We start from the raw sequence: 16,526 nt of genomic DNA on the forward strand, positions 1-16,526 counted from the left end.
CTTGAAACTGCTTTCCTTTTTTTCTCAAATAGGGTAGGAAGGATAAAGGTACAATGAAATTGTCCTTCATCAGCCATGGAGATGCGACCCAATTCAGCATTGGTGATTGGCCCGTCAGTGTCTGGCTTGCATTTTCACAGGGAGTAAAGCAAACTGATGTCATTGGTTCCCCATCTATGTACTTTATTTTCAGCTCACTGGTTGGTGCACCTACTGAAGAAATCATTAAGTTTCTTGCACAAATGCCTTCTCTATCTCTGGAGCACACTAGGGTTACTGAAAAAAACCAAGTATCAATGCTCCCCCTTTGTGAATTCCATGGTTTCACTGAATAAGGCCAAAACCATTCCCATCCATTTTTGCTAAAAGTTGAAAGAAGCATTTTCCCCTTGTTATTCTTGAACCAGCACTTACGTCTACGTTGATCTACTAAGAAAGAGTTTTTCTTTGATTTAGGCAGTAATGGACCAGATGAACATCAGTTTGACCTGTTCGCTGCTGAAGGGCAGACAGAGTTTTTCTACTTAGTGATCTGATCTTGATTTTTATGAGTTTCTTTTACCTTGTCCCCACTCCACGTTTCCAAAGTTGAGTGGAGAAGCAGGAGTTTATAATTTCATTTTTTTTCATGCCACTGTTGAGTTGTTTGCCAAGCAAGTCTTCCTGGGATCCTGAGATGGCATGGAAACGCCCCAAGTTCATGCCTTTTATAGCTTCTTTTAGCTTCTGCTCTAAACTCTTCACTAGATTTTTAGGTCTAGCTGCTTCAGTGATTCTCCTGAATTTGCCATTGCTAGCACAATGGAATAGTAAAATTAGGGCCATTTCCATTCTTTCTAGGTTAGGGCATTTGATACAGTAATTGTGCCAACGATGTGGCCAGTCTATGCTGGGCCTAGAGACCTATCCCTGGTAGCAGCCTTTCTCTTTACATACCACTTCGTGGATCTAAACTTCCATGAAGACAAGAGAAACGTTTACATCTTACTAACTTGGAAGAGGACATTTTGGTTGGCAAGAGACATTGGCTGTTACCAAACATCTCGGTTATCTTCAGGTATGGTAAGGAGTCTGTTGTGCTGTGTTCAGGTCCCGTCACTTTGTTCTCTACTAAAGGATTCCCTCTCTCACTGCGAAATCTCTAACATCACCTGCTACAACAGCTGTGCCCTTTGTTTTCCTCTGACTAACCCAGTTTTTCTTTTTTTTAATGATTTTCTGTTTAGCTATCAAAGGATTTTCACCACAACATAAGATCACTAGCTTCGAGGAGGCCAAGGGCTTAGATCGAATTAACGAGAGGATGCCACCTCGCAGAGATGCCATGCCCTCTGACACCAACCTTAACTCCATCAACAAGACTCTCGCCTCAGAGACTAACGGCACGGACAGCAATGGCAGTAATAGCAGCAATATCCAGTGACCACTTCCTGTTCACTTTTTTTTTTTTTTGGGAGCTGCAGGGCGTGATGGGATTGCTGCATATCAGCAGTTGGATGTTCTTGCCTCTGATGGTAGCTTACTTGCTCTGGGGCCAGGAGTTGGATTCAGTTTACACTATCATTAGAAAAGAGGGAGAGAGATAATAAACTATATTTTGGTGAGGGTTATGATTAAACACCTCTTTTGGGTATGCCTTTTAAAAATGCTTATAGGAAAAACAATTTAAAAAGAAAGCTAATGCTAGCATATACTGCAATGTTAGGGGAATGAACATGTTTTCCTACTGCATCGGGGACTTCTAGATAGGTTAATGAGAGGTCTTTTATTATGTTACTGGACACGAAAACTTTGTCTAATTTCTTACTCTATTGTACGTTTACAGTTGCAGCACTAAAAATGGATGACATCAAACATTTTTAACAAAATGATGTACAAACTAAATAAGGACTATTTATTGATAATGTTTTGCTACTCTTGTCAGACAATGGCTATAAAATGAATTAGGCAGTCTTAAAAAAAAAAAAAAAGCAGAAAAAGAAAAAAAAAAAGAATGTTGCAAATTTGTTAAAATGCCAAAAAGGACAGTTTAATTTTGTACAGATTATGCTTACCTCAGGTTTCTTTAGTGTGCTTGAATGCCCTTGTTTCCATATAACACTTATCTTATTACTTTGGCAATGAATACCTTTTCTTTAAGTTTTAAAAAACTGGAATAATTACATCTATCTCTTTTTTTTTTTTTTTGCTGTTTATATTTAGGGGTTTTTGTTGATAAATCAAGTCTTGGTTGTGGCTTGCTGAATTAAATATTTATGAGTGGTGCATTTTTAAGTATAGTAAACAAGACACCATATTAAGTACAGTGATAAAGCATCTATATTCTGTAAAAAAAAAAATCTGCCTATGCATGTTTTTTAAGGAAAAAAATGGCTGTATCGGCCTGTATGGGACTGTAATGCGCTTAGTGGTCTGACATATACTGGAAATGTATGTATACTGGCGTACTTTATATTCTCTAAAATGCTTCATGCCTTTGAAATTTTGTAATCAAAAAAAAAGCTTTGAAAAAATCTAAAGGGGAGAGTATTCTTAAAAGTTTTTAACATAAGCTTGTCAGTGCACATATAGATGGTTAGCATGTTTAGCAAACCTTGTGAAATTTAAATAAGTTCATAGTTACATGTGAAACTCTAAATGCATGGTAACTGTTAATGTCATAACAGTTGAGTTATTTTGTTAGGTTCTGTCATGTGCCACAAAATATGTACTTTTTTCACTTTTTCCCTTTGTATATCAGTTACGGGTTACAACTGGTTCATTCTGAAAACAACAACAACAACAACAAAAGTCCATTCATATTTTTTAACAATTGTATAAGTGCCCAAGTAATTCACTACAGCCTAAAGCCTTGCCTTTGTAATTTGACTTCTGAAATGTTGGCAATCAAAGCATGCACTTGTAACAATGAAAAAGAAAAAAGCATTTTATATTACTACTCAATAAAATGTGCATGAACTTAAAGAAATCTCCTCCTTTCCCTGAGTCTGCTGGGGGACTTACATGCACAATTACCATGCTGTCTTCTAGGTGCTGGGTCCACCCCAATGCATCACAGATTGACTTGAAGTGGCTGCTCGAAGGGCCTTGGGCTCTCAGGTGTGGTGCCTACTTCCGCTGTAAGAATCTTGGTAGATTTGTGTCTCAAATCACACAGGAGAAATATATTGAAGGAGCAAATGCCATCTTCTGGCTCCCTCAGAGGTGGGAGCCCGTTCAGAAACCAGAGCATTCCTTTTTATTGAAAAAAAAAAAAAAAAAATGTTATCCATTGTTTCAGTTGTACTGGATGCCCTGTCTGCTCAATCGAAAAGAACTAAGCAAGTAAATGCATTTTCATCCCAAGAGAGTTGCATTTGTATCGATATGAAATTTGTATCCCGTCGCTTTAGCTAATATCTGATCACCTGAAGATTTAAGATACACCAAATTTTAGTTTGTTTCTAACATTGTTCATTTTCAGTGCACTTTGTTTTTATGTAATAAAGTATGCTGTTCTATTAAATAATAAGAATATGGCAAGTAGTGATCTAGTGTACCAAAACAAAGACTTTCTAGATATATTCTCTGACAAAAACGATCCCAAATTTATTTTGATGAACTCAAACATCCCCCCCCCCACCACCATGGATATGACACCCAAGGAAAATATTTAGATGCAATATTTATCAGAATGATATGAAAGAAATGGTAATTCTGGTACCAAGGTGTTTATTTTCCTTCTTATAACTGCAGAGAAAATATCCTGACCAAAAAAAAAATCCTTTTTTTGGACTCCTTTCTTTTACAAATTGTGCTGAGGCAACTATGGCATAGAAATAAACATTTGACATTAAAATAAGCAGTTGATGTGAGTATTGCTTGGTCTTTCTGCTAAGTAGTTAGGAAAGCAATAGTGTATATGTTTGCATTATAATTCAGTCTATCAGGGAAATCAATGCACAACTGAAGTTATTTCTCTAAAAGCAATAACACTGCCCGATCATCAGTTATTAAATCTATCTCTTTCACTTTTGGAGAAACTGTTGGATTCTTCAGTTGCTTATTCCAGTGACTCTTTGGCTAAACACACACACACACACACACACACACACACACACACACACACACACACACACACACACACACACACACACACACACACACACACACACACACACACACACACACACACACGGCCTCCTGTCCTCTGCCCTTCTTCATCCACCCCCAAGGTGACTTACATCTCATGGGCTTCAAACTCAGTGCTGACTTTTATCTAGCTTTTCAAGGATTAAGAGCTAGATTTGACTACTGACCCTAGGTCAGCAGTTTTTCTTATCTAAAATATCTTCTACTTATATTCTTCTAAAATATTTTTTGAAGAAAAGAAAGAAAAATCTTCAGACACTAAACTTGTATGAGGAACAAAGTGGCGAGGGGAGGAATATCTTTTGTCATCGACAGTGGCATTTCCTAGGACAGCGTGTCAAAGGGGAAGTGTCTTGTGGTATCGGCCCAGAGAGTGTCATGGCGATGCTGAATCCCCCAGAATGATCTTGTCCCTAAACATTTCTGTCCTTCCCACCCCACCACATCCATGTGAAATAAGAAACTCGAGGACACATCCATCTTTCTGCCTAGAAACCAGGGCCTTGACTTGAAGCCAACACCACAAGAAGGGACCACGGAGCTGACTTAACTGTCTCACACTTGCCCTTGACAACTTCGTATCTCCCACTCACTGGGTCCCTCTTGTCACACTCGGTTGAGAAGCAGGGACCTTGCAGCTTACGCTGCCTGCCTACATTTCTTCAAACCTGGAAGCCCCTTGAGTTGGACAAATCTGAGATCCCCAGACTAAAGATATGTCCTTTTCCCGTGGTAGATGGCCTTCCACTTCATTCACTCCACAAACACTGAGCCTCTGCTACGTTCCTCTCACTGTTCTAAGCTCTTATTTTTTCCACACACACGCAAATGCATGGCAATCTTGACAGCCTATCGATTTTCGTTACGATGTTAAGTGTCAGCATTCCATCAAGTAGTAAGGCAGTGTCTGGCTTAACACTGAGCTGCTTTGTAATGCCATTTTTACGCTGTTTCATGGATATTCCTTTTGTATATATTTTAAGGTAATACTAACCAGAAAAGTCCCTGATAAGGTCCTTTCATGATAAATTTATTTTTTTATAAATGCATACATAGTAATGGGAGGCAAGAAGTAGCCAAACAAATGCTGTACCTATTCCTGGTGATCACGTTTTCAAGAGGCAACACTGGCAAATCTGAATCATGGGAAAATGGGGAACCAGCAGGGGAGAGGGTCTGTTTTAGGAAAGATTAAAGAAACCTAAAAGGTGAACAGAAGGCAACATAATAGCTCTAATGTTGAATTGATTATTCCAAAAGACCTTGCTTAAATCAGAACGATGCCTACTTATCATAACAGAGAAGTTGCTAGCGAATGAAGCTGTTTAACCATAGAGGAAACTGCAGGAGAGTGTGGATGCCTCCCCTTCACTGGAAGGATTAAAACCTAGGCAGAGTCGACTCAGTGCCGCAGGCGTGTTCTGAACGATGCTTCATGGAAGGAGCTATACTAGACATAGTAGAAGGAGCTCTCTTCAAAGGTAACATTGAAGTTACCCTTCAATAGGAAGAGTCTGAATATCGGTTTAATTATTCAGCCTCTTGGGAGCACAGAACTTTGGTTTGCAAACTGTTCCCTAGAACCCCGTGTTTTACAGGAATATTGTCACAGGGCTTTTTATCTATTTTGTACATTGTGTTCTATATCAGATGTTAGTTGAGAAGAGTCTCCACTAGATGAGCAAAGCTGGAAACTGACTATTCGCTCAGAACAAAGTTGACTTAAACTCCAGCCTTAAGGGGTTCTTATCAAGGTATATTTTGAAATCATTTTACATTAAGTTCTGGGGACATGCAGGTTTCTTCCCACATTGTCTACAGCAGGGGTCCCTAACCTGCCGGACCACGGACGGGTACCGGTCTATGGCCTGTTAGGAACCAGGCCGCACGGCAGGAGGTGAGCAGCTGGTGAGCCAGCGAGGCTTCATCTGTATTTACGGCTGTCAATACAGCCATTGCTCGCATCACCGCCTGAGCTCCACCTCCTGTCAGCCTTATCATAAGTTGTATAATTATTTCATTATATATTACAATGGAATAATAATAGAAAGAAAGTGCACAATAAATGTAATGTGCTTGAATCATCCCAAAGCCATCCCCCCACCCCAGTCCATGGAAAAATTGTCTTCCATGACTCCGGTCCCTGAAGCCAAAAAGGTTGGGGACCGCTGGTCTATAGGACCAAGTCCAACGACTTCAAAGTGGCACGTGAGACCATTCCCAATCTGACTCTTGCCGATTCACCCCCACTTTCCCCAACCTGACCTTGAGCTTCAACCATGCCAGGCATTTAACAATGCTCAGAAGACACCAGGTTTCCTTAAGCCTCTGGGTCTTTATTCCTGCATCTTCCATGTGGAATGACCTCTCCTTTGCAGATGTCAAATTTGCCTTAACTACTCGGACCAGGCGTTCCCTCCTCTCTAAGTGCATAGTGTCCTGTACTGCCTCTATTTTAGCATTTGATACACTGTATCATTGTTTATTGTCTTTGTCTGGTACTTCAGTAGGAATTGTTGCTTATCTTTGTTTTCTCAGTGTGTACAGTACCTGGCATAACATTCCTTGGAAGAAGGGCAGGGAAGGAAAGAGAACAAAAATGTTTTTCAGCGTGCTCTCCTGATAAGGGTTACCCCAGAGTCCAAGTGGCAAACCCTTATTGAAGGACAGCAGAAACACTTACCCCAGTTCAGTTTTCTCACTCTTTCCCATACGTCTCTCCTGCGGCCTGAAGGTCTGGAATGAAACCTACATTTTAGTAAGCGTCCACCAAAATTCTTATGATCAGACAAGTTGGAGAAACCATGTCTTAGTTTATTTCTATAACAAATTTAAAGCTCAGTCCTATATTTCCAATCCAACAGATTGTCTGGCATGGACAAATATTTTACTACTCACTGTTGCTGCTACACAGAATTATGCATAATGAATTTTTTTTTTTTTGCCTATAATTGCTTAATGAATATGAATTTAGATGAAAATATGGGAACTATTTAAGTATTTATGTAAACCTCAACAACTACTACCAGACAGGTTATGGGGAGGAGGTGGCGGCCTTTTTGAGTTTATAAGACTTCACCAGAAAAAGGAGACTAGGGTGGTAAATCTGTACTCTCCTCTGTGAAGAATCAATGAAAAAGCCTTCTGTGTCTCAAAGAGAAGGAAATGCTTTCATACTGAAATAATTGCTTCCTCCACATTACCCCTCCCACTATAACCACCTCACCCACGATCACCACCAGCTTGCTATGACTTGTTCAAAAAATACTTTTTGGATGTACAGTCAATGCAGTTTAATCTTCAAGAATCTCATAATGTACCTGAAGTTTTACCATGAGAGAGAGATTCCTTTGGCTTCAACAACACTTTCTCCAAAAGTCCTCTATTAAAAGACACACAGTAGAGAAGGAAACCACAAACCACTGTCAGTTGCTAAATCTTAGACAGAATTAACTTATCCCAGTTCTGACAGGGCTGACCAAAGGCTAATATAGATAGGTGTTTTTTATAGAAAGGGGAAGGCCAGGACTGGAGCCTGGGATGGCACTTGGGACAAGCAGGCAGGAGCTCTGGCTCTCAGAGAAAAGGACTCCTATAGGATCAACTAGCCCGTTTATTGTGTAGCTCTTTGTGCTGGACATGGGTCAGCAGAGAGGAGCACGCTGTGAAATTCAAGACAATCTCTCCTTTCACAAGATGCTGTAGCCATGAAAATAAATCAGTATTTTGTGCCACACATGCTCACTTTTGTGCACTGTACTCTATATGAGTGCCAGTGTGGAGTTAGACCTGAGTTGGAATTTTTATAGCTCTGCTACTTACCGGTTATCTGTGTGACCTTGAGAAGCTTCTCATTTTTAAACCTCATTTTTCCTTTGGTAAAATGAAGGCAATAAGAGTAATTAATTCATAAACTTTTCCTGGGGATTAAAATGCATAATGCAAATAAAGTACTTGTCATGGTGCCTGGCACAAAATAAGCACTCAATAAACCTGTGTTTTGGGGCGTGATGTTCAGTCGCGTACTGAGTCGCATGGGTCCTTACAATAAATATTCTGTAGATGAAGATCCTGTGTGTGCGTGTGTGTGATGGGAGTTGGGGAGGTATGTGTAGTCAGAAAGTCCTCCTAGAAGAAATGGCATTTGGTTGACACCTTACTACGAGGCAGGGTTGGCAGGGGAGAGATGTTGGGGAGGGGATTGAAAGGCACTCAGCCTGGTAGAAAAAGTAAGAGCAAAGGAGAAGCTCCACCAGAAAAACAGTGATATGTCACCCACTATGGTTAAAGCGTAAGAGTGGTGGCTCCCAAAGGAGAATGACAGGTGAAAGGGGACCCAAATCAGTTATTTGTATCAGGAGATCTTTCAGCTGCAAGAAACCAAATACCTGATTAACTGTGCTCGAACCATAAGGGCGTTTACAGTTACTGACATGGACGAGGCTGTATGGTCCCAGGATTAGTTTGGGGGCTCAGCATCATCGTCAAGGACCTAGGCTCTGTCCGTGCTTCTTCTCACACACTTCTACTGTTGGTTTCTCTCTTCATGGTTGCAAAAGACTATCACAGCTCCTGGGGTCACTTCCTTACACCACTAAAATAAAACATAAATAAAGCAAAGCTTCAATTACTTCTTAACTTATTTCTTACTGTGGTCATGTAAACACTACTTTGGCAGGGTCACAGTAAATCTAGAAAAAGCAAAACAAAAGCATAATATGTAGGAGGGTTTTTTGGGCTAAGGCGGATCTTTCCATGGAGAAGTCTGATAAGGATTGGACAAAGTTCGACACAATAGTTTCAGACAGGTGGAAATGGGAAGGGAAGGGTTACTAATTGAATTCTGAAGAGTTAGCAATAAATATTTGTGTTAAAATAATATACTTTTTGTCTCAAGTTACTTTTTTCAATGGTTGTATTTATTTTTTAATTTATTTTACTGAAGTATAGATGATTTACAATGTTGTGTTAATTAATTTCTGCTGTACAGCAAAGTGATTCAGTTATACATGTATATACATTCTTTTTCATATTCTTTTCCGTTATGGTTTATCACAGGATATGGCATATAGTTTCCTGTGCTATACAGTAGGACCTTGTTGTTTACCTATTCTATATATAATAGTTTGCATCCAAGATTACAAACTTACAAGCTTTTGAACAGAATAGTCCAGAAACAGACACACACAAATGGTCAATGAGAAATGTGCAAAGACAGTTCAATGGAGAAAGGATAACTTTTTCAGCAAGTGATACTGGAAAGACTGGAGATTTGTTGACCAAAAACGGCCAAACAACCAAACACAACAACAACAAAAAAACAGTGAATTCAACCTCACACCTTACACAAAATTTAACTCAAAATGGATCACAGGCTCGAATTTTAAAGCACAAGGTATAAAATCTTTAGATGAAAGCATAGGAGAATATTTCTGTGACCTTGGGTTAGGCAAAGATTTCACATGTATGACATCAAAAGCATAAGTTAAATAAGAAAAAAATTGATAAACTGAACTTCATCATACTTAAAATGTTTTTGCTTTGTAAATGGCATCTTTAAGAAAATGGTCTGGGAGAAAATGTGTTCAAAATCACATCTCTATCGAGTGACATATATAGAATATAAACAAATTTCTCCAAGTAAAGCAACGAACAAACAAACCAATTAAAAACTGAGCAAAAGATCTGAACTAACACACCAGACAAGGTATACTGGTGGCAAATAAACACATGAAAAAATGCTCACTATTGTGAGTCACCAGGGAAATATAAAATTGCAATGAGAAAGCACCATACTTCTATGCAAATGGCAAAACAGACACACAGAGCAAAATTGTTTAAATGACGATATCAAGTGCTTGTGAGGATGCAGAGCAATTGGAACGCTCATACATTTCTGGTAAAAGCCAGAATGATACAGCCACTCTGGAAAACAGTTTTTCATAAAGTTAAACAGTTTCAGATAAAGTTACCATATGACCTGACAATCCCATTCCTAGGTGTTTACCTTAGAGAAATTAACATTTATGTTCACACAAAAATCTGCACAGAAATGTTATGTTCATGCATAACTACCCCAAACAGAAACAACATAAATGTCCTTCAACAGATAATGGATAAACAAACTGTGATACATCCAATTCAATGGACTACAACTTAACAATAAAAGGAAACTATTTGTTATGGGTTGAATTGTGTCCCCCCAAAAAGATATATTGAAGTTCCACCCTCAATATCTAAGAATGTGGCCCTATTTGGAAATAGAATTGTTGCAGATGTAATTAATTAGATGAGGTAAAACTGAAGCAGGATGGACCTCTAATCCAATATGATTGGTGCCCATATAAGGGGACAGCCGTGTAAAGACAGAGAAACACAAAGAGAATGAACGCTACGTGACGACCAAGGCAGAGATTGCAGTAACAAAGATGCAAGCCAAGGAACACTAAAGATTGTCAGCAAACTACCAGAAACAAGGGAGAAACAGGGAATGATTCCCCTACAAGTTTCAGAGGGAACCTAGCCCTGCTGGAACCTTGATTTCGGACTTCTAGCCTGGAGAACTGGAAGACCATAGATTTCTATTGTTTTAAGCCACACAGTTTGCGGTACTTCGTTACTGCAGCCCTAGGAAACGAATACACTACTGATACACACAACGTAATGAATTAAAATGCATTTTGCTAAATGGAGGAAGCATCAAGAATTGTGAAGGGTCTGAGGTCTTACTCGGCTTGCAAGCTAACCATTTATCCTGCCACGGTTTCATAGATGGGGACAGAAAACAGGAAACTCCTGGGTCAGAGACAAAGGACTTTATTTCTCACAGCACAGCAGCCAGCATGAACTTCATGCTGGAATCAGTTCCCCTAGCCCCTAACCCATGGGCAAAATGCAAGGCAAATGCAGGCTTAAAAAAAAAAACACCCAGCTGATGTTTGTCACAGCTGAGGAATGCCACCTTAGAAAACCCCAATCTTATAAAAGGGGGCCCCAAGCAATCCTGCCCAGCTTTTGCTTACAGGGAGACCTAATCCTTAAAATCATGGTTAGGGAATAAATCTTCCCTCTGCCTCTATCTTACCAAACAGTCTTGAAATTACCATAACGAAGAGCCTCAGAAAGATAGTCTACAACAAAAGCTGTCACGAGACCTGTAGAAAAGCAAGGGAGAACTGACCCTCAACAGAAGCCAGTCTCAGTAGATTCCATGCCGTATGATCCCATTTATATAACATTCTGGAAAAGGCAAAACTGTTGCGACAGGTTACAGATAGATCAATGGTTCTCAGGGGTCAGGGTGAGGGCTAAGGTCTGGTCAGGATAAAGGAATTTTTTTGTGTATCGGAACTGCCGTTTGACCTGATTGTGATGGTGCTTATGTGAATCTATACATGTATTACAACTCAAAACTGTACATCAAAACGGAAGCTAATTTTACTGTATGGAAATTAAGATATTTAAAAATTAACAAAACCTTAGTCATCTTTTTATTGAGATATAATTGCCAGGTAACATTGTATTAGTTTTAGGTGTACAGCAAAATAATTTGATATGTGCATATATCGCAAAATGCTTACCACAATAAGTTTAATTAATATCCATTATCACAGTTACAATTTTTCTTTTTTACAAATAAGGTTTTAAGATGCATAATTTCTGAAAATCTAATGTGTAATATGGTGACTATAGTTGATAACACTGTGTCGTACAATTGAACTTCGCTATGAGTGTAGAACTTAGATGTTCTCACATGCACACACAAAGGCAACCGTGTGAGGGGATGGATGTGCTAATTAACTAGATGGGGGAATGCTTTCACAATGTATGTGTATATCAATTCATCATATGTGTATTCAATGTATGTGTATATAACTTTTAATATATTATAATTTTATTATCAATTATACCTCAGTAAAGCTTAAAAAAGAAACAGTGGTACAAACACATTGTTTAAAACTAGTGAGGTATATACCAGAATAAACAGCTAAGAGTTGAAGAGAATTATCTCTAAGGAGAGGGTATTGAGGGCTGGAAGATACACAGTGTGGCAGTGCTGCTTATGTTGAAAGCCTTTTAGCAGTGCTTGCATGTTTAAAGCCCTACACATGTTTTAATTGGATATTTTAAAAGAAAAATCAAAAGGCAACAATAACAAAAAATTCTTTTATCTTCCCCAAACCACTGTTAATGTCATAATTAGTGACATTTTTCTAGAAAGCTCAAAATTGTATCGATGCAAATATTCTTAGAAAAAAAAAGAACTGTGATGGATACATTTAGCCACCTGTAAATAGGTATAATTTCCTTATACAAGGAAAAAGTGAGGCTTAAATCAATTAAGGTCCTTATTTGTGTTATATTTTATGTTTCTCTTTTTAAAAAATTGATGAAAATCAAACACTAATCAATAGAAAATGCTCGTTATAAAAAGAGGGCGTTGGGTCTGAAAGAGTTACAAATCACTGTTCTAACCATTCCTTCTATTGCAAGTCCACTAATAGTTTCTGAAATGTTGCTTCTATTTAAGGGATCAGTGGTCAGAGGCAGCCTGGTATGAACGGTTTACACAAGCCTAGGAAAGTTCATGTACACAAATCCACAGGAAACACACACAATAAAGTCTTTGAGAATTAGAAGATAAACATTAGCTTTTAAATGTCTGGTTCTGACATTTGCTCAATTTAAGAGGAGTGAGTCTTCAGGGGAAATGGTTCTCCAATTGTGCCAACTTTCAATTACTCTCAAGCAACAAATTACATGATCTATTTCTTTAAAAGATAAAGTTTCGACTTGACCTCCTTGGCTGAATCAGGAGACCAGACCTTCTTGCCAATATGTAGGCATTTTTCATTTTAGAAATGAAATGGAATACTATATTACACCTGACCTCTTTTCCCATCACAAACCAGGCCATCTGTGCTGAAACACTTTTTTTTCCCCTCAGTTTTAATTTCTTTCTCAATATTCTTTTTTGCCCTATCTTAAGGCAAAACTGATGCTTTGGGGAAACTTGCTTAGAAGGTGGTTAATTAATTTCATACCTAATGGTTTTGACCTCCTATTACCAACACTTTTTGCAAGGAATAGATATTGTGTGCAAATTAAGCCACTTAGGTCAATAGATACAGTAGCTAAAAAAAATGATGGAATGTTGCTGTGTTTATTATTAGCACATAAGTCTAACTTCTCACCTATGACTTGTTTTACAACCACAGTGATTAAAGCAATTTCCTCAAGCTTGCTGTTTCTCAAAAGAAGGAATAGAAAAAAAAAAATTATTCTACTGCATTTAGGGAGTCACCTGAAAACACCAAGTTGATTGTTTTTGCTCCTAGAGGCTTCTCCCCAAATCAAACTTTTTTTTTTTTTTTGCGGTACGCGGGCCTCTCACTGTTGTGGCCTCTCCCGTTGCGGAGAACAGGCTCCGGACGCGCAGGCTCAGCGGCCATGGCTCAGGGGCCCAGCCGCTCCGCGGCACGTGGGATCCTCCCGGACCGGGGCACGAACCCGTGTCCCCTGCATCGGCAGGCGGACTCTCAACCACTGCGCCACCAGGGAAGCCCCCAAACCAAACATTTTTATGGTCTTTTAGGTTCTCTGTTGAGGTCAGCTTCCTTGAGCTGCTCTCAGTTCATCCTTCCCACAGCTCTGCCCCATCCAGTTCTTACAGATCATTCACACTCCGGACTCAGACTTTCTGTATGTCACCTGTTTACAGCATTAAGTTGACACTATATTGTGTTCTTTTGTCATTCCTGTTTTTTTGTTCTTAATATTTATATGTTCTTAACCACACTTTTGTTATTAAACAGAGCACACTTTTGGCTACCACAATTTTGAGTACAATTACGAACATAAGTAACTTAGAAGGCAGAATTGTTCACAGGTCCAAGTATGAGCAGACCCCATTCTAATGATGAGAAAAGCTTGGTACCTCAGGTATCTGGGGGCACTCTGAGCAACATGAAGATGGGACTCCGGGTCTAAGACTTTGCCTTCTAATCTCAGTGCTCTGACGGAGAGACTGGAGCAAGCACATTTGAGCAGTGAAGTAGAATACGTCCTTGGAAATGGAAATCGAAAGAGTGGTGAATTCTTAGCAAATTTCTAGCAAAATCTACAGGCAGAAGCCACAGTTCCTTCTCTTAGATAAATGTTGTTTGATCTGACCCTTGGAGGAACAAGTCATTGCAGTTTCCAAACACACTTTGGAGCACTTATCGTGACTTCTTCAACATTTATCCATGGCGTCACAGTTCCGTCCTATTCAGACAAAGTTCCAGCCATCCCTATCCCAGTACTGCACTGTACTCTATCCTACACCATAGGATAGGGTTAGTGTTAGGGTTAGGGTTACCTCACCCCGACCTCTATCCTACACCATAGGTCTTCCTCTGGCCTTCTCGTGGTTTCTCAATGTCATTCCCCCAAAGTGCCTTTTTCCAATTTTCATCGTGTATTTTAAAAAGTGATTTTTAAAATTTAGCCACTCTCTAAGAGTTTTCAAATCGACCCCTTGTGCTACCAAATCAAATTTTACTTCTATCAAGCTGATGTCACACAAAATTGAGGTGGCTGCCACAGTTCTATGTGCACGTCAACTTCCAAGCTATTTAAAGAATACCCAGCTGTTCCTCAAGTGAGGCATTCAATCCATACTGGTTGAATGAATGAAAGAATGAATGACTAGCAAGTAACCACTACTACCATATGGGAGATATGGGACGTAGTGAAAACAACTTATAATTTATTTTTTAGAAATCTGAGTTTGGATATAGGCTGGCATGAGTTATGGGACCCACCTAAAGAATAATATGAGAGAGAAGTACTGGATGAGATGAACCACAGGCTGGTAAGAAATATGGGATGAATATGAACTATGGAATCTGATCAAAAAGAAGGCATAAAAATAGATAATAAACTCAAGACACAGGGAGTTTACCTGAAGATCAGAATTGTAACCTGTAGTCTGTGAGCAGCTAAAAATCCAGATCGCCAGGAGTTTCTATTGTGAACGAAACGTACAACGCGGAAGGCAACTGTCAGATCATGTGAGCCATCGAAAGGCAGCAGCAGCAGGGTGAGAGACACAGCGTAGTGTGCTCTAAAAGATGTCCTTAACTTGGAGGCCAGGGCTCCCCTAACCTCACATCCTCCAACCCACACACGCACACACACACGAACACGTGCACACATGCACACACACAGAGGCACACGATCCCCTGATAGGGTTGGAGAAAGAAGCTGGACTAAAATGACTTGTTGAGATTTGGTCCAGTTACGAAAGTCCCAATCATTTTACAGAGAAAGTTACACAGCAGTTTTACCTTTGGAGTTCAGTGAAAAATAAGCAGACCTGGATCTCTAGCCTGCTGATACTTGAGAAAGGAGAAGAATCTGTAGGATTTCTGACTCTCAGACCAAACCTGAAGCAATAGTTAAGGGTACAAAAGACATTTCAAATGAAAGGGAATAAGAAATGATGGAGGAAATAATTCCTTCCTCAGAGTTTAGGGAAAAACTAGGTTAGACATGGAAGATGAAGAAGTAGTCTAGGCATTAACTAGCTCATAGTAATTAGGTTTGAAAATTGCCTAATGAACCAGCCAAATAATTGGTTTAGCAAAATTATCTTTTCTTGACCAAAGTGGAAACATACTGTTTTATATTCTTAGGGAGTGAAAAGGAGACAGAACAAACTACATCTCTATAGATATATTCATAAATATACATGAGATATCTACGTAAACACACTAACTCTATGTGCTAAATATTCAAGCACTAGGGAAAGGAAGGAAGCAATTGAGGGTTTATTAAGACGTCTTTATAAATAGAGTCACCTACCCTTAAAAATACTATTTTGTCCAGTTTAAAGAACAATCTCCTCAGCTCAGAAAATTTATCTATTTTATGCTCGTATTCAGCAGCGATTGGCAGAAGCTGGATTCTTGAGTGGTATTTATGCAATTCTAAGACGGGTCCATGTGATTTTTTTTTTTAATTATGAATAAGGAATGAATTTTCTTTTGCCTCATTTTAACTAATTTATTTTTTTAGCCAAGGATTTCTTTGCTCAAGCAATTATGCTGGGCTCTGGGGATAAAATGGTGGATGAAATAGCCATTGCCTTTGCTTTTGTGGGCATTCGATAGAACAAGCAGAGTTAAATCCAGTTGCCTTCAGTAAATCAGGCGTTAAATATACCCAAGGAGTGAAGGCTGTTTTATTTTAGGTTTCCCAAAAGCAGAGCCAGAGACAAAGCTTAGGACGCTGGCAGTTTATCCCAGGAAGCAGGAGTGAGGGGACAGAGGGGGTGAGACTGAAAGATCAGTAATGTGGGCCATGCTCTCTTGATGTGCCCAATGCCTCCAAGAGCTGCCCTCCTTGAAAAC

General features: G+C 39.3%; 1 protein-coding gene and 1 long non-coding RNA gene across 4 annotated transcripts in view; one reads left to right on the plus strand and one right to left on the minus strand.

The window, feature by feature from the left end:
• Positions 1–3,832, plus strand: part of PPP3CA (protein phosphatase 3 catalytic subunit alpha) — a 298,560-nt gene extending 294,728 nt beyond the window's left edge. For all 3 annotated transcript variants that reach the window (XM_079921013.1, XM_079921014.1, XM_079921015.1), the window contains one exon: positions 1,227–3,832. In XM_079921013.1, coding sequence (XP_079777139.1) covers positions 1,227–1,423 — 197 coding nt within the window. In that variant the 3' untranslated portion in view covers positions 1,424–3,832. The remainder of the gene's footprint in view (positions 1–1,226) is intronic.
• A 4,698-nt stretch (positions 3,833–8,530) lies between these two features.
• LOC307186166 overlaps positions 8,531–16,526 on the minus strand; it is a 37,818-nt gene continuing 29,822 nt past the window's right edge. The window contains exon 3 of the long non-coding RNA XR_013828260.1: positions 8,531–8,725. This is a non-coding gene — a long non-coding RNA (uncharacterized lncRNA). The remainder of the gene's footprint in view (positions 8,726–16,526) is intronic.

The sequence above is a fragment of the Stenella coeruleoalba genome (assembly GCF_951394435.1).
Source record: "Stenella coeruleoalba genome assembly, chromosome: 4".
NCBI classification, from domain to species: domain Eukaryota; kingdom Metazoa; phylum Chordata; class Mammalia; order Artiodactyla; family Delphinidae; genus Stenella; species Stenella coeruleoalba.